The sequence below is a fragment of the Tamandua tetradactyla genome, chromosome 1 (assembly GCF_023851605.1).
Source record: "Tamandua tetradactyla isolate mTamTet1 chromosome 1, mTamTet1.pri, whole genome shotgun sequence".
Lineage (NCBI taxonomy): Eukaryota > Metazoa > Chordata > Mammalia > Pilosa > Myrmecophagidae > Tamandua > Tamandua tetradactyla.
In genome coordinates, this window is record NC_135327.1 from 72,740,769 (window position 1) to 72,768,010 (window position 27,242).

Below are 27,242 nucleotides of genomic sequence, written 5' to 3' on the forward strand. Positions count from 1 at the left end.
CAGCACCTACCAAGTGCTCAGAAAACAAATGGATGAGAAATAAAAGAATAAGTATTAATATCTGTCCCATGAATGGTAAACATAGAGACATGATTTTAGAATCAACAATTTAAAAAGCTTTCGGTTTCATAAAAAAAAACTCACAGTATATTTAGTCATCCTTTTTTAATTCAAGGAATTGTTTCTCTATGCCTGGGGATAACAAGGATGACTCACAGCTCAGAGAAGTGTTCCAGACCAGGTGCCTTGCAGGAGGCCTCTCTTGACCCAAGGACAGTTTGGAAAGAGGTGACATTTAATCTCACTTGAGGGCCAGGAGCAGGGTGCATGTCCACTCCAGGTTAGGAGCCAGGCTTTAAGGTCAGAGGAACCTAAGAATGAATCTCTATATGCCACATAGCAACTGGGAAGTTAGCCATGACTGTAAACCACAGTTTCTCATCTGATGGAAAGGGATACCATGTTACAGGGTGGTCATAAGGATTAAGTGGGAGTACAAATAATGCATAATACTTAACACAGTAGGTGCTTAATAATGCTTTCCATAACTGACAGCTTTTTCCATTAAGCTGTGGCTCTGACCAGCAAGAGTAAAGGAACTGTGAGTTGTGTTTTGGAGATCTGGGGAGGCAAGTGGACAGTGTGTATGGGATTGAAATCAGAGGATTAAAGACATGATATAACTAAGGGGCCATTGGGAACCACTGAAGATTGCTGATCATGGAATTGGTGAAATGGACTTGTTTTAATAGGAAAATGACACTGGAAAGAGATTAGAGGAGTAGGCAGAAGTGGGAGAAATGAGGTCAAGGGGATGCTGAGGCAGAGGAGGCTGTGGGTCCAAGCTAGGGCAGGATGAGATGGTTGAGGAAGGAGTGTCAAAGTTGCTGAGGAAGGAGCCATAGGCCAGGTGAACCTTGGACACCAGACATGAGGGGAAGGATAAGGAGGTGGCTGGGATTTGCAGCTAGATATCAAGGGCTCTGTGCCTATAAGCTGGCTCGCTGATCCTCAGCTTCTGAAGCTAGGAGTTTGCTCGACAAGGGGCTTGTAGCTAAAATGGTTCACTGTTCAATTTTACTCTCTGCTAAAATTGAAATGGATTTGCCTGGACAGAGCTAGATGAGTTTCCTGTGTTTCTCCTTGGCCCTTCTCTCTGATAACATTCTCTGCAGGGACTAGGCGGAAGCAGGGCCTGGAGAGGACCTCAGGCAAAATCCTGCCTGGCAGGAAGATTTCAAATTCTACCATCTCGTATATGCCCGCTGCTTGACATTTAACCACCTCTTCCCTCGGAAGGGTTTTATGCTAAAAGGCTTAGTTTGTTTGCACAATCTCTATGTGAGAACAGGAATCCTGTGCTTCACTCAAAGCACAAATGTCAAGTGCAAATCTGAAGAGATGGAATCTAAGCAGTAGGTCTGAGAGAGGCAAACTGGGGTTGAAGAACTGATCAGTGAGGGTCACCGGCCCCAAGCCACAGCTCAAGTAGGACCTGCTGCTCAGGGCTTTCTCAGGGCCTCAAGGTTCTGAAAATGAGAGAGTGGGACTTGAGATTTGAGATCCTTCCTACTCTGAAAAGCACATGTCCTTTTCTCCTTGTCTGATCATCTGTTGAAGTGCTGTATGGTCAAAGCAATTACGAATTCAACCAATGCCAGGTCTGAATATTCACAGTGCTGGCCAAAATGGAATTAGTTACATTCAAAGGCAGGTTTAACCATCCTGATATATGTGTTCACTCTAGAAATAAGAATGGTCACTCCTTGGCAAGGAAAATCTTATTGTGGACACATGAAGCTGAATGAGGTTTCTTTCACACTAGAGCTATTGCTTCCCTGTTGGGTGAGTATCAGGGATGGAAACTGGCTGTGTTGCTGATTCCTGCTCCTCTGCCATAACTACATGACCTCAAATAAAATGGCCTGCTTTGGGGGAGAATGAACACCACGTGGCCCATTCTCAAATAAAATAATATCTTCAATAGGTATAATTTACCCTTTGCTAAACACAAGAATGGTAAGGATGTGCTTTATTTTAAGCAATTCATTAACTTTGAAAGCAGCCATTAATGGCCTGTTTCCTCTGACCATTGAATAGCAACTCACTCTATGAGCCTGAAGTCTTAGGCAATTTACTCTTTGCTTTTGCAGTCCACACCTTCTGGGCTTGAATCCCGGCTCTATCACTTACTAGCTGTATGACCTTAGGCAAATCACCTACTCTCTGAGTCTCAGTTTCCTCAAGAGAAACAATAAAAATGCCCTAAATGTGTCAGAGGATTTAATGAGATAATAGATGCCAATCACTGGATGCCAAGTAGGTGCCAAATAAATGTTGGCCCTCCTGTTCTCTGAACTCTGACATGGACTTAAATTTTCCTTTTGCTCCAGGTACAGACTTACCCCTGGCATGATAATCTTCTCAACATCGTTAATGATGTCCTCAAAGGTTTCTGGCTCCTGGGGGGCAGCGGCTGGGATCAGAGGGCGCAGGTAGCCAGGCTCCACATCGGGGTATACCTGGCGTCTCTCGATGCCTTCCATGTAATCTGCCACATAGTCCACCATCTCTTTCCCTCGCTTTCGGAATTCACTTGTATCCATGGTGACTGGACTTCTTTAGTTGTGATAAAACTACACGTAGAGAGAAAAGAAAGTAACCGGCAAACATTACAACCTCTAAACTGTGGTGGGACAATTTTAAAGAAGCTGACTTTAGGGCCACTGGGGAGTGGTGCATATATCCTGGAGACCCAAGCCAGTAACATTTTACTTCCATGATTGGATATGGTGAAAATCTAGATCAGGAGACTCAGGCAAAAAGCTTATTCTACTATCAACTAAAGGTGAAACAATGTCTCTTTATTTCCACGATCTATCCCAGCTTTAATGATAAATGTGGTTCAAATCTTGTCTTTACCCCTTACTAGCAGTTTGGAAAAAACAGGAGTTTTAACCCCTTTAGCCTCTCTCTACTTATCTGAGAAATGAAGATAATGGTGTTGACCTCTCCAGAAGGTATGAAGACATTGTAGTAGATCGAATTATGTACCCCAACAAAATATATTTTCTTAACCTTAATCTGCATTCCTGTGGGTGTGTGACCTGGATGGTTTCTGAGAATGTTATTTTTAGTTAAGGTGTGACTTAAAAGAATCAGAGTGGGTCTTAATCTATCTTACTGGAGGCCTTATAAAGAGAAGAAACCAGAAGTCAGAGAAAGCCACAGGGAAGTGCCAGAAGCTGGAAGTCACAGGAAATGAGAAGAGCAGATACCAGAAGAGAGAGAGAGAGAATACCATGTGACAGAGGCAGAGATGTGAACCAAGGAAACACAAGGATGTACAGAATTTGGGAAGAAATGGTCTTGTTGACACCTTGATTTTGAACTTCTAGCCTTCCAAACCATGAGACAATAAATTCCAGTTGTTAAGCCAATCCACTGTGTGGCATTTGTTATAGCAACCTGGCAAACTAAGACAGACATAAGCACACAACGGTTGTCATGTACACAGCCCAGCACCTAGATCACCATAAACCTCTACCAATATTAGTTTCTTCCTTTCCATCACTAGATGGAACCACACCCCTATATATAATATGCTTTTCAAAAACAATAATATTTTCCCTCATTACATAAATGATATATTCTCAAAACAGAAAACTTGGACAACACACAAAAGTATTCACCTAGTATCCTACTATCCCAAATTGTGGCACATGTTCTTCCAGAATTTGTCTTTTGTTTATAAGAGACATTTGTATTCTAAGCAAGGGATGCACCCCTGAATCCTTCTAACAATTCAAAGCTTGCAAATTTTCCTCAGGGAATAAATAAATGTGGCGCAGGCGGTGGGGTGGGAGGGGGGGGGTGGGGGGAGAATGGACCTACATCCACAGTAAATAGTGATGATGATAATCTTTTTTTTTTTTTTTTTACTTTTTTCATTGTATAGTATAACATATATACAAAGCAAACAAATAAAAAAGCAATAGTTTTACAAAGCATTGCTCAACAACTAGTTACAGGACAGATCCCAGAGTATGTCATGGGTTACCATATGATCCTCTCATATGTCTCCTTCTAGCTGCTCCAGAATATAGGCTAGAGGGCTTAAATATTTTTTATCATCACAATCGACTTTTTTTCCTTCCTTTTTGGTGAAAAACAACATATATACAAAACAGCTGTAATTTCAAAGTACAGCACCACAATTAGTTATAAAACATATTTCAGAATTTGACACAGGTTGCAATTTCACAATTTTCAGTTTTTACTTCTAGCTCCTCTAAAATACTGGAGACTAAAAGAGATATCAATTTAATGATTCAGCATTCATATTCATTTGTTAAATCCTATCTTCTCTGCGTAACTCCACCATCACCTTTGATCTTTCCGTCCCTCTCTTTAGGGGTGTTTGGGCTATGGTAATTCTAAATTTTTCATATTGAAAGGGTCTGTAACTAATATGGAGTAGGGAGATGGAACTATCTGATGTTCTGGAGAGGCTAGGCTAGGTTTCAGGACTTATCTGGACCAGGGACCCATCTAGAGGTTGTGGGTTTCTGGAAGGTTACTCTAGTGCATGGAACCCTTGTGGAATCTTATATATTGCCTTAGGTGTTCTTTAAGATTGGCTGGAATGGTCCTGGTTGGGGGTTGGCAGGTTATGCTTGTATAAGAGCAACTCCAGAGTAGCCTCTTGACTCTATTTGAACTCTCTCTGTCACTGATATTTTATTAATTACACTTCTTTTCCCTCTCTTGATCAGGATAGAATTATTGATCCCACAGTGCCAGGTCTGGATTCATCCCTGGGGGTGATAATTTTGATTTCTTATTTCTAGCACCTCTTCCATTTTATCGTTTGTCTGGGATTTGTTTTTTCTTTTACAATTTTTGTGGGCTTTAAGGTGATTGTGTTTAAAGATGCTTTAGCTTTCCTTAGCAATATCTCTCATGTGTTCCCTGCTAAATGAATGGCATGAAGGCATGGTATGGCAATTTTTAGGTTTCTTAGATTTTATTGGATCAAACTCTCTCTTCAAAGATATTGTTTGGGGGCATATTTTTCAGCTAGTGAGTTATTGGGATATAAAAAGCATTTTAAATAATAGCAACAGTCAATGCTAAAATAACCTCATGAGATAAACCAAAGTGAGTGTATGAGGTTTTAATGCACCTTTGTACTTTATAAGCTAAGATCAAGGAGGACCTGGGGTCCTGCTTACAAGCTAGAATGGCACAGCCACATTGTAATAGACTCTAGTTTACAACTCCCTATGTCTGTAAGGTTCAAAATTAATATTTAATTTGAAATGATTCTATTTCAAATTTTACACAGAGTGAAACTTTGTTTTTGCCTCAAATGGAAGCAATTCTAATTCAAATTCAACCAAAACTTTATCACATTGTATATCCTTTAGCTAAACTGCTTTCTTTAATAAGAAATTATTGAGTACATTTCCCATGTTGAAAAATACTTTTCAGTCACATGATTTCTCATGACAACAACATATTTCACATGTGGATTGTCAAACATCTGGATCATTTCTGATTTTTACCAGTATCAATTAAAAGACTCAGTAGCCCCACTGGTAAACATTCTAGGATCATGAGTCGAAGAAGTGAGGGTGAACTGACTCTAATATTTATCAGCAGTAGGGCTTGCAGAAAATCACTACCTTGCAAAACCTCATTTTCCTTAACTGAGAACAAAATGTACAATCTTGTATTGACGTTTTTGAACTTTGCTTTGTGTTAAAAAATTCCTAAAAATGAAGGCTTATAATTTCTTTAGAACAAATACTTATAAATATTTTTGGTGCTTTTAAATTCTACTGTTAAATGCTTCCCCATAATGTGTTTTTCTCCCCAAGTTATTATTCTCCCACAGGGAAAATATAGGATCACTCATTTTGCCATATAGTCACCAATACTGGGTTTTAGTATTCATTTTCAATTTTGCTAGACTAATAGGAATAAATTATCTATTTTGCTTTGATTAATGATGATAACAGTTTTCTCTTTTTTTGTCATTTGTATTTCTTTTTTTAAGAATTGCTTATCATTATATTATTTTGTACTACGGTGCTAGATTTTCTTATCTAATTTTAAAAGCTCTTAAAATATTATTACTTCCATCCTTCTGTCTCTGATGTGTTTTTCAGATACTTTTCTCATTTTTATTTGATATAATTTTGTTTAAAATTTTTTCTAACATATACAATTTAAATTTTTATGTGGTCAAATCTCAGAATCTTTTCCTTTATGATTTTTCCCTTCTGCATGACCAAAAGAAATAGTTCTTTAAGCAAACAGTCTAGTAATCTCTATTTGCACTAATGAAGGGCAGCACTCTCAATGTGGAAAGCTGAAGTCTCAGAATAAAGAGTTGTGCAAAACTGAGAAAGGTGTTTGATTCTTACAGGATCAATTGCTTTTTCTTAATGAAATGAAACAGTAAGAACAAACAGGATGTATAAAGGGAAAAAAAAAAACACCACACATAAAACTTTCCACTAAAAGAAATACGGCTGGTCAAAGTGTAAGATAGGACCTGGTTATTATTTTCAGACCCTTTAAGTCATTTATTTGTGGATAATTTCCCACAAAGACCTTTCTAGAAGACTCTAAGTGCAAAGCCCTAGAGCATCTTGTGTTCATTTTGTAGCTGTTTGATATTTCATGCACCCGAGCTGGGCAAATATTGGCTGGCAGATGTAGACTATGATAAGCTGTGGCTTAGGCTGTTCTGGGCCCTTGAAGGAGCTTCTGTTGACATAACTGATCAAAGCACTGGCAGCAGCTGCAAACCACAGTATTTGATGTGCAGACCTTGTCATCTGCCACGTGCACCTGATGAAACAGCCTGCTTCTGAACTTTGGGCCCAACTTACTATATTTGTGATAGCACAACTCTAGCCCCACCTACTTCAAAAAGCTGTGTACCATTTCTCACTCCCTCATACCTCCTAAGTGACCTATGGCACTATTTTTATATAATCTATCATTCTACTGACATCCTTTGCTAACTGTAGGCATCTCCAAGTGGGGTCCTCATCTCCTTTATTGCTGCATTCTCAGGACAAATCACAGGCCCTCAACCACAGTAAGTACCTTATGAATGTTTTCTGAATGATGAATGAATGAACATGAATTCTAGGTCATCTGAACATTTTATTTCTGAACTATACTATACTATACTAGACCCTATATTCTAACTTTAAGACAACCAAAATTCACTGCTGATCACATATATGCATCCAAAAAAAAGCCTCAGGAGACAAGAACAGCTCAGGATCAACCAGTCTCCCACCCCCAATTAAATGCTAACCCACTTCCACTTGTGGCCTCTCGTATCTTGGTTCATTGCCAGCCTCTAGTCCCCTAGTTTCATATTCAACTTGATTTCCACAGTCTGGACCCACTGTGTTTCCCTCTCTTCTGGTCCTACCAGTCCCCATCGTCTGAGTTGGAAATATCCCACTCCCTTCATAACTGGAATCCAACCTCTGCCACAGCCATTTGTCCAACCTCCAATGCAGCCTCCTAGAGGACACTTTTATTGGTGGTATGCTGGGAGGGGACTGAGCTTCCAGGAGGCCTCAAGGCGGAACTTTTTACTCATCATTACAAACTGAAACCCACCAGATCAACCAAGCCCAACTGCTTGAGTTAGAGTGCGAGTTTATCCTTACATGTTTATTATTTATTACTGGGGGGAGGGAAGGGGAGAATGCAACAAAGAACTTGGGATCTGTCTTGATTGTACACAAAGAATGGTTTTGCTTCAAACCCTGGGAAGCTTCCTTCCACTTTTCTTGGCTTTCACTTTCTATCTTGATGAAAAGTGTTCAGCAATTTTTTACACTATTTCTGGAAAAAAAAGAACCACAATTTATGTTTCAAGAAACACTTTCTTCTCTGGGACTTGTCTCACTCTTTTCCCTTGAGCATATATTTATACATCTAAGCACAAAACGAATTTGGCTGATTTTCCCCTGAATTGACTGGCTGCTTGAGCTGACCTAGGAAAGGCAATAGATATATTTTTTAATTTGTGGGTTCAAAGAGCAAAACTAGACCAAGAAGAGAATTGTTTCCAACAAACCAAGACAATAAAGATATTTTTAGAGATGAGCATTTTCTAATAACTTACTGCAAAAAAAAAAAATACAATAGATCCTCTAAGGTCTTTTTTCACTCTTAAGACTTTAGCTACACAATGAGTCATTTATAAGGCTTAAGTTAGCATTTTTGTCACTGACTGTGAAGCCTATGAATAACTCAAATAAGCTCATGAGAGGCTGTGAGGTAAGTATGAAGCACTGGACAGATCCAAGGTCAAGAGTTTCATTGTCCCCCTCTTTCAGTTTCTCTGTGACCATGTATATTTCTAAATCCTTCTGAGGCTCCTTATTGACATTTGTAAAAATAAGAATGAGTGAACATACCAACTTCATAGGGCTGCTGGAAGGATTAAACGAGATCATGGTTTAAGTGCCTGACATAGAGTTGTTATTCAGTTAAAAAACTGTATTAACTAAGACTGAGAAGAAATACCTCAACTTGTGGCTTTAAAGAACCAGCATTATCAGCTCCTTCCTTCCTTTCCTTATATAAATTATTATTCCACTCATACTTATCCTCCATGACTCTCAAGCTCATCTGTTTAAAATACGGAAATCTCACGCATTGCCGTCAATGTTTTTTTTCCAGTCTTTAAAACATAGATCATGAAAAGTAATTCTCAGATTCTTTAATGAGCTGATGGTCATGGAACTGGAGCAAGAATTTAGTGTTAAGGTCTGTGTTTTTATCTAACTGCTTTTCTTGGAGAACACTACTCCCAAAACTCCTTGCTCTAAATACCTGGGACCAGACTCTTCCAGCATTCCTCAGAATATCAATCTTTTATGAAGATTTTATGTCAGTAAAGAGCTCAGTGTGTAAATATTAAAAACTATAAAGAGAGAAACTTTGTACGTTCACTCACATGGTAGAAAAGAATGTTGATATTGCAGCACTATAAAGAATGTATTTCTGGGAAGCAGTTTGGTGGAAGAGAAAGTGAATTCCGATACAGAGTCCTAAATCTGCATCTTCTTCTCAGCACTTATTAGCTGGGTGAACTGAAGTAACTGAAAGAAGTTACCTAACCTGTCTGAGCCACAATTTTCCACTCCCACCCCTAGGTCAGAAGAAAGAGGGATTAGACTGTACCACCGGAGCCAAAGCCCAGGACATCTGAGCAGACCTTGGAAAGCCTGCCTATTGGGAGCTATCACCACAGAACAGACCCAAGCCAGGTCACAAAATGAAGGGGGGATGCTCTCTGCCTCCAAGCTCTCACCAGTGCCTCCCACTGGCAGAACTCTACCAGAAGCCAGGAGCCTGGGTACCTGGGAAACACAACCCACAAAGGTGAGGAGAGAGAGAGAGCAAGGAATAGATCTGTCAGTAAAGAGACCCAAGACCGGCTGACAAGCTTAATTCATTTAATGTTTTTTTTTTTATGTCGGTGCTATTATCCTCCCCACTTTATAAGTGAAGAATATGAAATTCAGAAATGTTAAGGACTTTCCCAGGTGTGAGGCTAGTTGATAGTAAAGCTGAAGCAGAACTCCATGTATCTTGTTCTTTATATTAAACTCCTCTGTTTATAATTCAAATAATTTTAACCAATGTACCTCTTACTACACACACAGACACACTTTTACCACTTTCTTGCACTCCCAGAATTACTTTTATGTAACTCTGGGTGTTCTTATTTAAACAGGGACTGATTGATTTAGAAAATAAGAGCTAACATTTATATTGAGAACTGACATATCCCAAGTAATACATCAAGTTATTTGCATGTAGTTTCTTATTCAGCCTTCATAATAACTTTGTCAAGACTATTACTATCCCCCTCAATATCTGAGAAAGCTGAGGCACAGAAAGACTAAGCAATGTGATCAAGATTACATAACTAGTGAGTTGCAGGGTCACAACTTGACCAGGCAGCCTGATTCCAGGCCAGGAACTCTGACACAATGAACTCAAACACGGGCACAGAACATCCCTAACGGCATTTGGCCAGATGAGTATGGAGTGATAAACCCTAGAAAAATCACGACTAAACTCACTTGAGAATTAGAAACTTGACCAACCAATTTCTCCCCAAGGAATGATTTCCTGAATGTCCCCTCGGGGCCATATGGGCAGAACACCTCCCTTGTTTATAAGCCATATCCACTACAAATGGTAAACTGGGAAAAGAGGAGGCTCCTCTGGTTCTGAGTGCCTCTTTCTTTCTTTCTTTCTTTTTTTTGACATGGGCAGGCTCCGGGTTTCTGGCATGGCAGGCAAGAACTCTGCCACTGAGCCACTACTGTCCGCCCTCTGTGTGCCTCTTTGATGGCAGTGTGACCATGGCCAAGCCCTCCATGCCCAATCTGTATGGCCATAGCACCAAACACCACATGTAATTGTGAAGAGGATACAATGTAAGTTATATGGTAGGTGTACAAAGCATGTAATTTCTATATCCCCACTTCAGGATGGGCCAGAGGCATGCAGGTTAAGGAGTTCTCCATCCAGAGAGGAAATCTCTCAAAGATCTCAGCTCAGGACCATGGGATTCTACCTCATGAGTATAGACTACCCCATAAGTCTCCTCCCTGCTGGTCTATATGGTCTGGAATTTTAGAGAGGGTCCCCTATCACAATGAAGTGGAAGTATACCTTATAACATGAATTATATCGCATTATATGTAATATCATATAATCAACATCACAGTTCTACATGTTGTGTTCCTCTTAGCATTTATGGGAGTAGAAAGAACAGTGGACTTAGATACAGAGGAAAGAGGCTTGGATCCTAGTTTGCTGCAAGTTTCTGTGCACAGTCAACAGATTCCTTGGCCCCTCTAAGCCTCAGTTTCCTCATTTGTAAAATGAAGCAGGTGAAAACACTTTGAATTGTAAACCTGTCTGCACTGACCATTTGTTATTAATGTTATGAAATAAAGGCATTAGCCTCTTTTTTTGAGCAGGGCAGATCATTCAGTAGTGATAGGAACACCCCGCATAGCACAAGAGAAGCAGAAGAAAACATCCATGCTAGTCACAGATCCAACTCCAGGGGAACTCCTTTGTGAACATGAAAGAAAAAGGAACTTTGCTCCACTGTTTCTTCTTCATTCCCTGCTTAATAAACAATGTCCCTCTCTGAGTATTTTCTTGGCTACCAGTTCTCTATGGAAAGAAGTCATAAAGAAGTTTATGTCACAATTTTCAATTTTACTCTCATGAGAAAATAGGATTTCCATTCATATCTCTGTAACCGTTTTGTGACCCAATACAAAGCTGTCTGTAAAAATTCACAATTTAAGAAATTCCAAAAGGAAAATAAAGAATGTCAGGGACATTTTACTCTTTTATATTACTCCAACTTACTCCTAATTTTAGATCATTTAAATAGTTTTAATCAAGAAATGCACATTAGGGCCGCGGTGGCTCAGCGGGCAAAGTGCTTGCCTGCTATGCCAGAGGACCTCGGTTCGATTCCCGGCCCCAGCCCATGTAACAAAAACGGAGAAACAGAATACAATAAAAACAAGAAAATGTTTAAAAATGTTTCCCTTTCTTCCTTCCTTCCTTCCTTCTATCCTTCCTTCCTTCTCTCTGTCTTTCCTTTAAAAAAAAAAAAAAAAAAGAAATGCACATTATTTAGAATCCATTTTTCACTTAGCATCCATCCCATATGCATAATTATAACAGGCAGAATTATGCTACAATAATACACATATTTGCCGTCATTAATTCCTGCAGATCAGGGATTTCATAGTGTGACTGTGACAATGTTTACCTCCCTACGGCTTGTCAGTTGTTTGGTATTATGAATAGCATTGCCATAAGTAAAATGTTCTATTTCATCAAATGTTCCTTTAAATTTTCCTTCAAAGATATTAATTCCAAAATTGGAATTAAGAGGTGTGAATTTCACAATTCTTCATGAATGTTGCCAAATTTCTTTCCAGAAATATAAGAATGGCATATAATGTTTTCCACCATCAAAGTGTGGTAAACAGGAACACCAATTTCTATTAACATTGAATTTTATCATTCTCATTCATTTTCACTATTGTCAAAAGTTTACAAAATATGGATGGACCTAGAGAACATTATGCTGAGTGAGTCTAGCCAAAAACTAAAGGACAAATACTGTATGGTCCCACTGATGTGAACCGACATTCGAGAATAAACTTGGAATATGTCATTGGTAACAGAGTCCAGCAGGAGTCAGAAACAGGGTAAGATAATGGGTAATTGGAGCTGAAGGGATACAGACTGTGCAACAGGACTAGATACAAAAACTCAAAAATGGACAGCACAATAATACCTACTTGTAAAGTAATCATGTTAAAACACTGAATGAAGCTGCATCTGAGCTATAGGTTTTTTTTCTTGTCTGTCTGTTTGTCTTTTTTTTTTCTTTTTCCTTTTCTTTTTTTTTACTATTATTATTATTTTTATTTTTTTCTCTATATTAACATTCTATATCTTTTTCTGTTGTTTTACTAGTTCTTTTCCTAAATCGATGCAAATGTACTAAGAAATGATGATCATGCATCTATGTGATGACGTTAAGAATTACTGATTGCATATGTAGAATGGAATGATTTCTAAAGGTTGTGTTAATTTCTTTTTTTTTCTTTAATTAATAAAAAAAAGTTTACAAAATAATCAACAGGTAATTTAAATTTTCCTCTTTCATTTCCATTTTATATTAGTGTTTTTCTGAAAGTAACTTTTCTTAAATAGAAAGCAATCCTCTTCCCCATTTAAAAACAAGTTTTCCCTTATTTTTTCAATTCTTTTCTCCCCTTATGCTATAAAGTTACATTTATAGTTCACAAAAGAACACAGCCATCTGCTTTTTCTATAGACTTGAGACTACTCAAACTATTTTCCACTTGGTTGCTCCTTTTCATACAATTTTAACATCCTATGAGAATGTCACATATCAATTTATTATCTATTATAAATACATGACATCTGCCATTGTGACTCTGTTTAGTACGTTTTGGCACACTCTTTGGGGATTCATTATTGTTTTTATGACTCTGTTTAAAAGTAAATATTGACTCTTCAATTCATTTTGAATTCTCATTGTTCCTTGGGCAATCAGCCTGTCCTCTGGTTGCTGGCCTGTCTTCCTAGCTATAGGGTCAGCCACCAAGCCAAATCTTGAGAATATATTGGTACTTGATGGTCACATCCAATAATTCAAGAAACCAAACAAGTCAGTGTAGCCCAACAGTCTGCTAAGCATGTTGAATTCATTATCTCATTTAAGATTCTCAGTAACCTTTTGAGGTGCATATCATCACTGTTGATTTACCAAGGCTTGGAGAGGCTAAGCACCAATAACAAGAGGATCAGGGCTGAGATCTGATTCTGATGCCAGCCTCTTCCCCATATACCTTTGGTTTGGGTCTCCACACACATGTGTGCTGTCTGTGGCTTGAGGAGTCTGAGATGAACCCACTTACCCCAAAGGGGGCTCTTGCCTGCTGAGGAAGGCATGTCTGTGCCTCAGTATATGTGTCTACGGCTCTGCCTGCCCACCTCACCCAGGAGACTGCGGCTTTAGCCAAGAGTGCTAAATCAATAGGTACAAACTTGCCACCATTCCATTGGGGTTTTACATCAAGCTGATCCCATCAGAGTCAGGTGGAGGCTGAACAAACTAAGCAAGGCTCTGTGACCCAAGAGAAGTGTTGGGTAACAAATTAAACAAATGCTGAATATTGAGTATATACAAGACATTGATGTAAATTCTTTACCTATATTCTCTCGATATTTACAAACAGCTCTGTAAAATAGCAACATTATTCCCACTTCAGAAATGAGGAAATAAGCTCAGAGAAGCAAGTAACTTGGCCAAGGTCACACAGCTATTTATGGTTTTTACACTTAGGTCTGCTGAATCAAGTCAGCCAGACTATTTCCCTTTTGTCTGGCTCCTCACACCCAGCTTATGCAGCCTGTCAGCCACCACTGAGAGCAGAGTGGGATTTCAATTTTTTCCTCTAAGGCTGTGCCACTGTCCCCATATACCTGCAGAGGTGCATCTTGCTCCCTGCCCTTATTCCTCCAGAAACACTAAAGAGCCCCAAGAGCAACAGGGACTTTTGTTCTAAAATCTTCCGAATGAATTTAATTTTCCTAGAGCCTTTCTCCAGATTTACCACCAGAGGCCAGTTGAGTTTCCTAGAGTACAAGGGAAAATCTCCAGAATAGCCAACACCCTGAAGAGGGGGGAACAAATGTAAGTAAATCCCCCAACTAATTCTCTGACTTTAATCTGTCGAGGCTTTATGGCATGGTGGTCTTTCTTTTGATTATTATAATTAAATTGGCTGTGCACAGAGAGACAACCACCATTTGCATGTGAGAAATAAGAAGCTATGGTGAATATGATTTTGTTGTCTCTTTCAGAAACATCCAGACAGTCCTCAATGAGCCTACGTCTTAATTGTTCCACGATGCCTGCTGTCCTTGCCCATGAACCTCACAGGCTGGCAGCTGGGTGTTTGGGGTGCCTCCAAGCCAGAAAGACCCTGCTTCTCCCTAGTACCCAAGACAAAACTAAAGAGGGTCATCTTCTATGCTATAATTGTCACATTTGCTTTTGGTCTTGTTTCTATGGGGAAATGCTGCTTATTTGGATGAGAATCATCTATAAGGGACACAGTTTTCGGAGTCTTTACAGAGAAATGTAATTAAGGGGAAAACCCAGGTCATCTGCTTGAATTTCCCTTGGAAATTGGAGGAAAAAGGAGCATGACCAGAGTACAGTGTCATTTTGAATTCCCTCCCACTTTCCTACTGGCAATTTACTTGCTTATGAATAATATGGCTCCATTTAGCACCCACTCTGCGCCCACCACTTTATAAACATCAGACCCTATTTCTACAGCAATCCTGTATGAAGACACTGTTTCCTTTTCTCCATAGCTGAGGGTAAGAGATCTGGGCAAGTGTGAGTCAGGGATTCAAACTCAGATCTATAGGGTCATAGGCTTTTCCTTTCCTGTCCCATCACACTACCCCTGTGGATCTAGATGTGCCCTGAGCCAGTCTGGAAAATCATTCCCACTAACTATATATTGCTATTAGGGCTCACAGAAAATGAGTTAAAAACTCTCAGAACTTTTTGATTTTAAGCATCTCTATCGTACTTGTTGCTTAGAGATGATACGCAACAAAAGTGGGCGGATTCATATGTGCATTTTTTTTTTCAAAAAGTTCCCATGACATCCACAGCCACCTGCACACGTTGGATCTGCCAAGCTGTCACAGTCAGCTAAGCTTCCCTCTTCCTAAAGGAGAGGGCTTCAGTTATTTGCAGGAATCAACCCCGCAAATCTTCACCCCCCCACATCTAAGCCCCCCAAGCACTGAAGAGAAAAGGGTACTTACTGGCAGCCCAGGAGTTGCTTGCTCTCTGCCCCCTCTCTCTTCTCTCCTCTCCTTGGTGACAGTTAAAAAGCACAGAGGAACCGATTGCCATTTATGTAGACAAAGTGTCCGCCTCCCACAAGCCAATCAGAGAAGGTTGCTTTGCATCTATTTACCCAGCAGCATCTCCTGGCTCTCCCACGGCCTCCACTCTCCCCACCCTTCTCATGATGTGGTTGCCCTCTGAAACAGAGCAGGAATGAACAGGAAAAGCTGATCCTGCACTGGTTGGGGAGAGGAGAGAGGCCGAGAGGAAAATGGGTCCTGCATTCCCAGTTCAGTCTTCTGTAACACAGGCATGGAATCAGTTTTTCTGGAAACTTATGCCAGGGCAACCTCTGAAAAATCCAGGCTTCCTCAGGCTCCATTCAAGGGGAGAAGCAGGGGAGCGGCCATCTGCAAGCAGCATCGCTGCATGGCCGCAAAGGGGCTGTGAGCGGTGACCACTCACCACTCTCCATCACTCCTCCCTTCTCTCTTGAGGGGGAACTTGGGGTCTATACAGGAAGGACTGAGGGCTCAGGGAAGCCCATCCATGGCTCTGAGCTAAGCGAGAGGGTCTGAACCGAGGGACATCTGATTCAAAGTTCTGTTCTTTTACCCTCACACCTAAAAATTCACAGCATAAATTTCCTCCAAACAAGTTGGGGCCTCCCTCTCCTCTCAACCTCTCTGGCCTGACCTGCGCAGGTAACACCGGTGGGACTTCGTTTCTCCCTTCATAAGGCCCCTCTGCCTTTCAGACACAAGGTGAACCTGGGAAAGGGGCATGAGCTGCACAGCGGGGAAAGAAGCACAGCCCGGAGGAGGGAAGGAGAACAGGCTCTGCTCAGCTGAGAGGGTCACGAAGGTGGAGGGATTCCTGGGCCTCCTGCCCAACCTCACAGGCTCTCAGGCCCGGGGGAAAGTCTGGAGCTGGGAATCCCCACCGTACCCTGTCATCCATTCACTGGCTGTACTCCGCGCCTCTTCTGAAGGTGCAACTACCACTCCTGGGCTGGGAGTTGGGGGCTCTCCCTTGGAGCAGGGACAGGAGCAGCAGTTTCCAGTCAGCGGGACGCGGAACAGGGTCCAGGTTGTGGGCGCGGGTGGGGGTGGGGGTAACTCTTGCGCCAGCTGTGTGCGCATGCGCAGCCTTCACCAGGCCCTGCCAAGGCTCGAGGTGAGGCGATTAGGCCGATTAGGCCGCGTCTGCTCTGAGGGCAGCGCTGGAGCCGGCAGGAGGGTGGTTCATTTCCCCACCTCCATCCCAACCCCACCTCCACCGGACCCAGCGAGATCAGCCATGATTGACAGAGGTGAGGCAGACCCTGCCCTAGCACTTTAGCTGTCCCTAGGGCCGCAGGGGTAGCTCTCTAGGAGGGAAACCGTGGGGCGGGAAGGACGGGTATCCCTCAAGCGCAAACCTACTCGCCCCAGCGGAGCCCTGCCGTCCTGCTCACCCCTTGATACGTGGCTGTGAGGAAAAACACAGGCCCTGATGAGGGAGAAACTGGCAGGAGCGCGGGGGTCGAGTCTGGCAGCGTGTCCAGGGGTGCCAACAGGCAGGACCCAGGCTGGCTGTGCCCCTTCCGCGAGTCCCTCTGCGTCCTCCACGTCGCTTGGCCCAGAGCCGGCCCTCCACCAACATTTGATGAATCTCTGAAACCTACACATGAAAGTGGTGAATATAGGCCTGGCAAGGGACAGAACTCTGGGGGTGGGAACTGGGGAAAAAATGAGGGAACTATTTCATTTCATAAATACTAGCTATGACTACAATTTATAGTGTTTCTAACATGAGAATTGGCTCATTAGTCCCTCATAACTACCTTCTGATGTAGGTGTTATCATCATCACCAGTTTACAGATGAGGACATGAGAGGCCCAGAGAGGTTAACAGACTTGCCCAAGATCACACAGCTCATGGAAGAACTGGCTGTCACACCCAGGCTGGGTGGCACCAACACCCACACGCTTCACCAGCAGGCTGCCATCTGGCAGGATTGGAGTAAGATCATAAATAAGTCAACAGAGAAATAAGCCTACAATTGCTAACTGTAACCAGGGTACTGCGAAGGGTGTGAAGAGGAACACAGCCCTGGTGGAGGACCTGATGCTCTGGGCAGGGTCTGGACTTTAAGGGAAGTGTAAAGTCATTGACCAGTTTGAAGCAGGGTGGTGATTTATCCAATTTAAGTATTTAAAAATCACCTTGGCTGTTGCTTGGAGAGTAAATTGGGGGCCGGGACTGGCAAGAGTGGGACAGAGTAGATAGATTTGAGATTCATTTAAAAGGTAGAAACAAAAGATTCAAAGTGACACGATGTCACCATGGAGTCTGTAGTTAAGATAGCGGCTCCAGATTCTGGATTTAAACCCACTTCCACCTTAATAGGTGTAACTTTTCTGCTATTGGCTTTAACCCTCTGTAATGATAATGACAAGATACGATTTACGCTAAGAACAAACATTACACGAGTCTAGGAATTAAACTAACAAACAATGTGCAGGACTTGCATGAAGAAATTTATTAAAACTATTGAAAAACATTAAAGAGGACCTAAATTAATGGAAATAAATGTACTGTTTATGGATAGGAACACTCAATATTGTAAATATCTCAGTTTACTTAAAATTGACTAATAGATTCAATACCATTCTAATCAAAATCCCTGCAAAGATTTTCTACTCTAAAATAGAAATGAAAAAGCAAAGGTTTAAGAATAGCCCCTATAATCCTGAGAAAGAACGCTATTATTCTAGGGAATCTTGCACTACAATTTTCAAGACTGCTGAAGCTGTAAAAAATTAGTGGTTTTGATGCAGGGACAGACACCTGACCAATCGACCAGAATACTTTGGGAAATTGACAGAAGTGGCCTTGAAGATAAGCAAAAAAGTAGATTTTAAATGCTGTTGGAACAGCTGTTTATCCATTTGGGGAAAAAATTAAATTGAATCCTTTTCTCACTCCCTATACAAAAATCAACCCCTGCTTGATTAAAGACTTAAATATGGAAGGCAAAATCAACAAAAAATAGAGGAGTATATTTTTATGAACTGAGAGAAAGAATTTCTTAAATGATTTACTTAATCAGCTCACTATAAGGGAAAGATTCAAACATTTGATTACATTACTGTTAAGAACTTTTTTTTTCCCCAAAAATACTATAAATTGAAAGACAACCTACAAACTAGAGGAAGGTATTTCTAATAAATATTATTAATTAAGCATTAGGATCTATAATACAAAAGGACCTTTTCAATAAGAAAAAGACAACTCAATAGAAAAACAAGCATTTGACAGAAATAGAAACACAAATGGCTCAAAAGTATCAGAAAAAGATGATCTTCCTCATTAGCAATCAAAGATGTTAACTTTATTGCTGAAGAATAGAATTACAATTGAAATTTAGATATTGATCCTTTTCTTGGTCACCTCACTAAAAGTTTTAACAATTTGTTGATTCTCATAGGTTTCAACATAAATAATCATATCATCTGTGAAGTATGAAAATATTCTTCTTTTAATCTTTTTACTTTTTATTTCTTGTCTTATTATTGAACTGTCTAGGGCTTTGTTGTCCAATATGATAGTTACAAGCAACATATGACTATTGAACACTTGAAATATGGCAAGTATGACTGAGGAACTGAATGTCTAATTTTATTTTTATTTATTTAAATTTAAGTCTAAAACTGAAGCAGCACATAAATTGTTCCTATTACGCTCAAATTTATATAGGTCTTCATTTTACTTTAATTGTTGTATCACATTAAGTATTTTCATTATATTACAGAATGCATATACTTTGTACTTGTTTTAATGTGGCTACTATAAACTTAAGACTATGTATGTTGTTTGCTTTATATTACTGTTGACAGCACTGTCCTTGGACCTCTGGAACACTGTTGAATAGAAGCAGTGGTGGTGAACATCCTTGTGTTGATTTTGAGGTAAAAATTTCTAGCGTTTCATTATTAAGAATGATGTTTGCTTTAAGGTCTTATTGCAAATTCCCAATTGGATGTTTCCTTCTATTCCTACCTTTATAATTAATAGATGCTTAATTTATAACATGCTTTTCTGCATCTAAAGAGAAAAATCATGTTTTTCCTCCTTTAAATTTTTAACATAAAATTTTTTTGTATGTTTAAATATTCTTAAATCCTGAGATAAAAGGGGATAATACTTTGTACAGAATTTTTACCTCTATTTCATGAGTAATATTGTAATTTTCCTTTCTCAAACTGTCTCCAGTCTTATATGAAACATAAGATCTGGAGACAGATTCTGTGTCTTATAATAGATATGAACACTGTTCCTTCTTTTTTGATTCTTTGCAACAATTGGTATAATTTTGAGATTTGGAATTGTCCAATCTCTAAAAGATTATTATAAATCATACATGATTATTATAAAATCATTCAGTTCCACTGCCTTCCACCATTTTTGAGAGAATATTTTTAACAAATCAAATTGTTTATTAGTCAGGATTTCTGTTTCTTGCACCAATTTTGGTGGTGTTTCATTGATTTTTTTTCAATTTAATAACATAGTTGTTTATGGTAGACTCATAATTTCTTTATTTTGTTGGATCTATAATATATCCCCCTCTTCAATATTATATATATAATATTATTTATGTATTCCCCTCTCTTTTTCTTTAGTTGATATTGCCAGAACTGTGTTTATTTTACTAGTGATTCTCAAAAAGTGACTTTTGGCTTTTTGATCCACTATATTGTATTTTCTTTTTCATTAATTTCTCCTCCTAATTTGTAATATTGCCTGCATCCAGTTACCTTTAGGTTTATGTTGTTGTTCTTTCTTTAACTTTAGTTGGGTATTTGACTCATTAATTTTTGTCCTCTCTTATTTTCTAATATAAGCATTTAAAGCTATTTGTTTCCCTCTTCAGTTTTAGACTTAAATGTAAGTAAATGCAAATAAAAGCAAATAAAATTAAACATTCATTTCCTCAGTCATGCTTGCCACATTTCAAGTGCTCAGTGGCCATACGTTGCTTGTGGCTACCATATGCTTCTTTCAATGCATACCTCAAGTTTTAATATGTAGCATTTGCATTATGAATTATTCCTAAGTATTACTTAATTTCTATTAAACTTTGTCATGAGTTATTTAGAAGTTTTTTAAATTTTTGGAATATATAGAAATTTTGTTCATAATTTTTTATTGAATTCTAATTTAATTGAATTGTGACCAGAGAACATCCTGGTGTGATAGTAATTCTGTAGTAGATGCTGAGACTTGTATGATGGTCTAATACATGGTCAATTCCAGTAAATATTTCTTGTACACTTGGAAAGAAAGGGTATTTTTCTGATTATTGGGTGCAGAGTTCCACATATGTCCAATAAAACAAATTTGTTATTTGTGGTGTTCAGGATTTATAAGTCTATACTAATATTTTGTTTGCTTGATCTATCATCCAGCTTTCTCTAATTGGTAAAGATGTGTTGAGATCTCCCACTATGATGGTGAATTTGTCAATTTCTCCCCATAGTTATGTCAAGATTTGCTTTATATATTTAAGTCCCTTCTTATACATACACTATAGAATTGTGTTATCTTCTTGGTGGATCAAAGCTTTTATCATTTTGCATAAGAATAATAAATTAAATCCCTGAATAAATTACTCAACTGCCCATGTGAAAACCTTGTTGTTCTTCAGAAGAGAAAGTAGTTTATGCAATAGACATTACTGAGCTTCTTCTCTTCCTAGGATACCAAGGATGGAAAGAAGTTAAGGAATACTATCATATGCAGATGGCTATGTCTCTTCACATATTATATAATAATTTTTTAAAAGTTGAAAGTTATGATTTAGGTTTTAAGAAGCACCAACATTTTCCTTGTTTCAAAATGTCATAAATTAACTCTTTGAGGGCATCTAGAGTGAAAAGCTCTTTGGGGGCTTCTCTATCCCTCACCTTCATCCAGGGAAGCCCAAAGAGCATGATTCACCCCTAGCAATAACAGCACTGCTTGACATCCTGGCCCCAGCAAATGGGATTGCTTGGCTAAGTGAACAATCCAAGGGCATTTCCTCAGGGAATGTATTCTCCTGGGCTAACTGATCATCAAAGACTCAACCCATTCTGCTGAGAGAATCTCAAAACTGAAAGCAATGGGATCCCTTAGCTCACTGCACGGTGAGATATGCTAAGAAGATGAGGCCTTGGCTGACTCAGAATTTCATGTACCCTCATGCAACTTTGAAAACACAGGCTGCTGCCACTCTCAGTCTAGTCCATTACTTCCCAGCTATGCCCTTGCTCCATCTCTGCTATTTCCTATCTTCCATCCTGTCAATACTCATGCCTTTCCTGTTCCATCTCTTAGAACTGTACTTTCTGGTCTCTGATAAACCCTTCATGTGATGCTTAGTATAGGCCTGGAACACAGTAAAGTGCTTTAAAAATGCAACCCTTCCCTAGCATGGTTGAACAGAAAGTCCCAGACTGTGAAATAAGAGCACCTTCATTTCCACTGGTTGTGAGACTTTTTGCCATCTTCATCTCTTCAGTCTCAGTTTTCTCACTTGTGAAATGTGCAGATGATTAAAAAAGGTGAATCCCTTTCTGGACAGAGCCCAGCACACACTAACCACTCAGAAGTTATTGTTTTAACTCAAGCCTGATAGAGAAACAATAATTTCTTCTCAAGGGTTGTGTATTTTGCTGGGGCTTGTAGTCATTGTAGCAAGTCAGTAGGGAAAATCAGTTCCTTTAAATTACACATCATAGGTGGCTGTTAAATTTACTTCTAATTGAATAATGCCATATGCCAAAAGAAGAGAACCTTTCACAGAGATACAGTTGTTAATGGTTTAAAGGGCAGAGTTGATCAATCATCTCCTTTCTACCAAGTATTTTATATATGTTATCTAATTTACTCCTTACAATAACCTGGAAATACAGGTACCATTTAAAAACCCATTTTACAAAGGAGGAAATAAACGTGCTCCCAAATTGTGTAGGTGGTTTGTTGTAGAGAGGAGTACAATCCATTTTGCCCTTGAGCCACAATTATGAAATCACTCCCAGTTCCTCATCACAAACAAGTTCCATGATTGACTGTGTGTGTGTGTGCATGTGTGAGAACCCAGGATTCAGTCCCCCCAGAATAAAAACTCTTCCAACCTTCAGCATACAAGAGAAAGCGTTTGACCAATAATATCTCTAGTACTTAAAACGAGTTAACGTTTAAACAAACCTTCAATAGTGAGGGCCCAGAAAGGCAAGGTACAAAAATTTGTTGCCATTTCCAGCAATAATAACTTGAAAGTATAAAGCTTTAGACTTACTTTCTGGGAATTCTAATTCCTTACACGTCTACACTCCTTTCTGGGATTCTCCGGCTTTGGGAACTGAGAAAAACGTGGAGAAGCAGCTAGGGACTTTAGTCCTTCAGGAGGTAATTCTTCTGGCAGCTCCAGACACACACGTTTTCCTGTCTCTGCATTCTTAGTCTCATCTGCTGGTTAAACATTAATTTCTAATGGTGAGTAGTAACGTCAGGAAATCTTGAGAAGCATAAAGGAAGTAGCTCATTTCTGGCAAATATGAAAAAGCTCATTTGGAGAGCCTGCTTGTTTTGTTCAGAACCCTTATCATTTTTTATCTTTCTTGCTATAAAATTGTCCATACAAATACATCCAAAATTTTCTTTAAAAACCCCAATTTCAAATTTTCATCCCCCCAAATCATCCTGTAAATTCTACCACTTAAGCATGTGAAGTGTGCCTTACAGACTGCCTCCTACAGCCCAAAAACTGAGACTGCACTTCCCTAGTCTGCTTTTGGAAACAATGGCTAAGATTTCCAGGTCCAGGTAATAGAACCCAAGTACCCACTTCTCTTCCCAAAATCCATTGAAATGTTAGTTAAAAACAATACTGTAAATAGAATTTGACAAATTTCAGAAAAACCAAGGTAGAAAATATTTTATCAGAGGATAAAGCAGGGCTGAGGAAGCTGTTTTGAGAACACACACAGGGAAGCGTACAATGAGCTTAGGAGCTGGTCTTGGGAGCTTGCAGTGGACAGTTTGGGGCTCAGCCAGGATTAAGAGCAGAGTGGACATGAGACTGGGCACAAAACAGCAAGCACGTAATAGCTGACACCACCTGCATTTGTTACAAGATAAATGTAAAAAAGAACTATACATTCTACTCTGTGGAAGATTCCAAGGGGTGGGGATGGGCTGAAGGTAGTGGCCTAGGATTTATATTGCTAATACTGAAACAGAGAAATGGAAGAGACTCCTAACCTCTACAAGACCAATTGGAAGAAAGAAAGAAGAGCAAAGATGAAATCGGAAGTCAGTCCTACAGGAAAACATACTACTGTGTATTCTACACCCTGTGACTTAGTTAAGCTGAAACCTAAAGAATTTGTGGTCCTTAGCAAGGTAAAGAACAGTGGGAAGAGTACCATACAGGGAACATCTCTTACGTCCCTGAGGCTAGAAAGAGCTTGCTGTGTTCAAGACCTTGAAGGAAGGGAAAGCTATCCCCATAGTACCATACAAGGAAAGGGGTCTTGTGAGCCAGGTTTGGTCATTTGTTTTCCCTCAAATGCAGTGGAAAGCATTGAAGTGTTTTTAGAAAGCAGAGACCTTAGTTTTTTATGTTTTTATGTTTTATGTTACGACTCTTGTATAGAAATGTGGATCAGAGGATCACAAGAGTGAAAGTGCAATCATCCAAGGAAGACTGATGGTAGTTTGGGGTAGGTTAGAGGAGGGAAGGAAGTTGAGATGAGGAAGAGTGGTAGGATTTCAGGTATGTGTGTGCATATGTGCATGTGACTGTATGAATTTGTGTATGCATACACGTGTGCTGTGCAAGTGTCTGTGTGTGTGTGTGCACGTATATGTGTGTTAGGAGGATGCTGAGGAAGATGGAGGGGTCGGAGACAGGATGACTTCAAAGTGACTAAGCAACTGGAGAGATGGTGGTAGTCATAGACTGAGAGAAAGAAGGCTGAGGGACACATCTGTTTGGGGCCTTGTGAGATGAACAAGATCAAGAATTCAGTTTTGGAATTAAATATTAGATATCCACAATCATCCAACTGGAGATATCAACAGACCTTTAGATACATGAGCCTGGTGCTAAGATACAGGTCTAGATAGAAAATAAATCCATGGGTTGAAAAGGTTTAGATGATATTTGAAGCAGTAGACTGGATAAGATCAACCAGAGAGAGAGAGAAAAGAGAATAATTTAGAAGTTTACATAAAGAAAGAAAACTAGTAGTGTTACTTTGATCAATACATCCCCTCCTAGTAGACAAGTCCACATAGGAATTTACATGATTAATAGACTATTCTTGATGAGCTGTGAAACTGGGCTGTGGCATTGGCTGATGATCCCAAAGGCCAGCATCAGAGCCAGAGGCAGCTCTTCTTACCCTCAGGAACAGACCCAAACCCCCCAGCTGCTGCATCAGAGCACCCATCTCCCTCCCAAATGCACACAGCCTGTACCACCTCTGGCTGGACATTCTATGCTCCCATGCTGGCCAATCCTCCTGCTGACTTCTTTATCTCAGTGTGTATTCTAGTTTTAATGAGTCAGGAAAGCATTCTGTGTTTTAAAGAAACTCTGTTGGTCTCAATGCTTGACCGTGCATGAGCTTCTGAGGGATTCACAAGGTCCATTAGCTCTCAGTAAAGAAAAATGCCTAAAAAAAACCAAACTAATATGTGTTAATGTGGGAAAATACAGAAACTTCTAATGAGAAAAAAATTCCATCCAGAATTTTATCTTTGAGAGAGAGTTGCTGCTAACATTTGCCCCTTCAGGGTTTTTCTTAATGTTGACAAACGAGATAAATCTGTATATCCTGTTTTGTCACAGTGTTTTTTGACTTAATAATGTATCATAAACATTTTATCACAATAAATATGCCTTCCCCCAGTTTGACTGTACTTTCTGTTCCTTGACATTCAGAAGTTTTTCCTCTTTGGGTATACAGAATTATCAGTCCAGGCTCCATGTTTCTGAACCTTTGGTGTCAGGTTTAGGAAGCACCTCTCCACTCAGAGTGTAGACATATTTACTTCTATTTTGTTTTCGTATTTTTATGCTTTTATGTTTTTACTTTTAGATCTTCACTTCATTTGGAATTTGGTGGATAAACATAAGATAGAGTTATAGTTCCCTCCAAAAAGTAGGCCAATTCTCCTAGTATTATTTCTTGAAAAGATATTTGCACCTGTTTCTGAAACATGTTGTTCTGTTAAATTAGTCCATTAAATTCTGTGTCACTGGTACAGCATTTAAATTTTATCACTATATTTTGTCACCTGGAAAGGCAGTGTTCCCTTATTACTGTTCTTTAAAGCAGTTCTTGTGACTTGCACATACTTTTCCTTCAAAATGAACTTTAAAGTCATTTGTTCCTACATTAAAAAATCCTAATGAGATTGGATTGGGAGTACAACTCTATTTATGTTCTGGTCTTAATCTGGGTCCCTTCAAAGCGACCCAGAGACAGATTAAAGGACAAATAGTTGATTTTGCAGATGATCCCAGAAAACAACAGTTGAAGTGTAGGGAGGTGAGGAACCTAGTATAGGGTGTGTTTTCAAACCAGTTACCCCTGTGGGCAACTGGAGTTTAATGTTACTGGGACTTTTGGTGCCAATACAGAACATGCACCTGATAGGGTGTCACTCCCACTGCTCAGTCCTCACATGGGCAGACAAGCTCTAGAGACCAGGGACAGGGTCACAGGAGCTGGTGGCTGGCAGTTATGTGTTCAGAAATGATAAATCATAAACAGCATCTGCCACAGTTCCTTAACAAAGGATTGAGATTTCATATCTCCTTTTTAGAGCTTGTTGTTATAAGTATGTAAATCATAGATTGCTGCCATTATACAATGTAAAGTCAAACTTTTGAAAAGTTAAAGAGCCCTATAAGTATTTCTATTTGTAGACACCTAAACCTTACTAGCAGAGTGGTGTCTTAGTTTGCCAGGGCTTCTATGACAACTGCCACACAGTGGAGTGTCTTAAGCAATAAGAATTTTACTATCTCATGGTTTTGGAGGTTAGATCCAACATCCAGGTATTGGCAGGGCTTGCTTTCTCCCAGACTCTGTAGCATTCCGCAGTCCTCTGACACATGGCAATTTCTCTCTCCTTGTTTCTGCTCCTCTGGTTTCTGCTGACTTCTACTTCCCTTTGCTACCAATTTCCTTTGCTTTTGAGGACTTCAGCCACAGTAGATTCAGGCCCACCCTGATTCAATTTGGTCTCAATTAGATAGAATCTTTGAAGAGCCTATTCACAAATGATTTTATAGCTTAATTAATAAGAACATCCTAAAAGGTTCTATTTACAAATGGGTTCTCAACAACAGGAACATGGATTAAAACTTAAATATTGTCTTCTGTGGGATACATGATTCAAAACCCAACAAGTGGCATCTGGAATGCCATTTAAGCCATAAACCAAGTCATATAACAATTCACCTCTCCACATCATCACCCTCCCACCCAGTCCCACAAGTCCTTTTTTTTTACTGTATTATTATTTTAATTATTAGGTCTTATAAGTTCCCTAAACTATTATTAAATTTGTTAATAATCCAATATTTAAAGTTGCTGTTATGAATGGAATATTTGGGACTTTTTCATAACTGTTTCCACATGGGTTCTTGCCAGATGAATTGTATTGATTTTTTTAAATATTTATACTGAAT

At 39.5% G+C, this 27,242-nt stretch overlaps 1 protein-coding gene and 1 long non-coding RNA gene across 10 annotated transcripts in view; one reads left to right on the forward strand and one right to left on the reverse strand.

Annotated features, from left to right (window-relative positions):
• DDC (dopa decarboxylase) overlaps nucleotides 1-22,996 on the reverse strand; it is a 113,437-nt gene extending 90,441 nt beyond the window's left edge. For 2 of the 4 annotated variants that reach the window (XM_077119308.1, XM_077119296.1), the window contains exons 1-2: nucleotides 22,833-22,996; nucleotides 2,406-2,636 (exon numbers count right to left, since the gene is read on the reverse strand). In XM_077119308.1, coding sequence (XP_076975423.1) covers nucleotides 2,406-2,606 — 201 coding nt within the window. In that variant the 5' untranslated portion in view covers nucleotides 2,607-2,636; nucleotides 22,833-22,996. Of the gene's footprint in view, nucleotides 1-2,405; nucleotides 2,637-15,480; nucleotides 15,532-16,453; nucleotides 16,779-22,832 lie in introns of those variants that run through there. The other 2 variants (XM_077119305.1, XM_077119307.1) reach the window with 2 other exon arrangements.
• LOC143648801 (uncharacterized) overlaps nucleotides 16,636-27,242 on the forward strand; it is an 82,368-nt gene continuing 71,761 nt past the window's right edge. For 2 of the 6 annotated variants that reach the window (XR_013158822.1, XR_013158824.1), the window contains exons 1-3: nucleotides 16,638-16,817; nucleotides 17,343-17,509; nucleotides 19,387-19,458. This is a non-coding gene — a long non-coding RNA (uncharacterized LOC143648801). Of the gene's footprint in view, nucleotides 16,818-17,342; nucleotides 17,510-19,386; nucleotides 19,459-21,248; nucleotides 25,797-27,242 lie in introns of those variants that run through there. The other 4 variants (XR_013158826.1, XR_013158825.1, XR_013158823.1 and 1 more) reach the window with 4 other exon arrangements.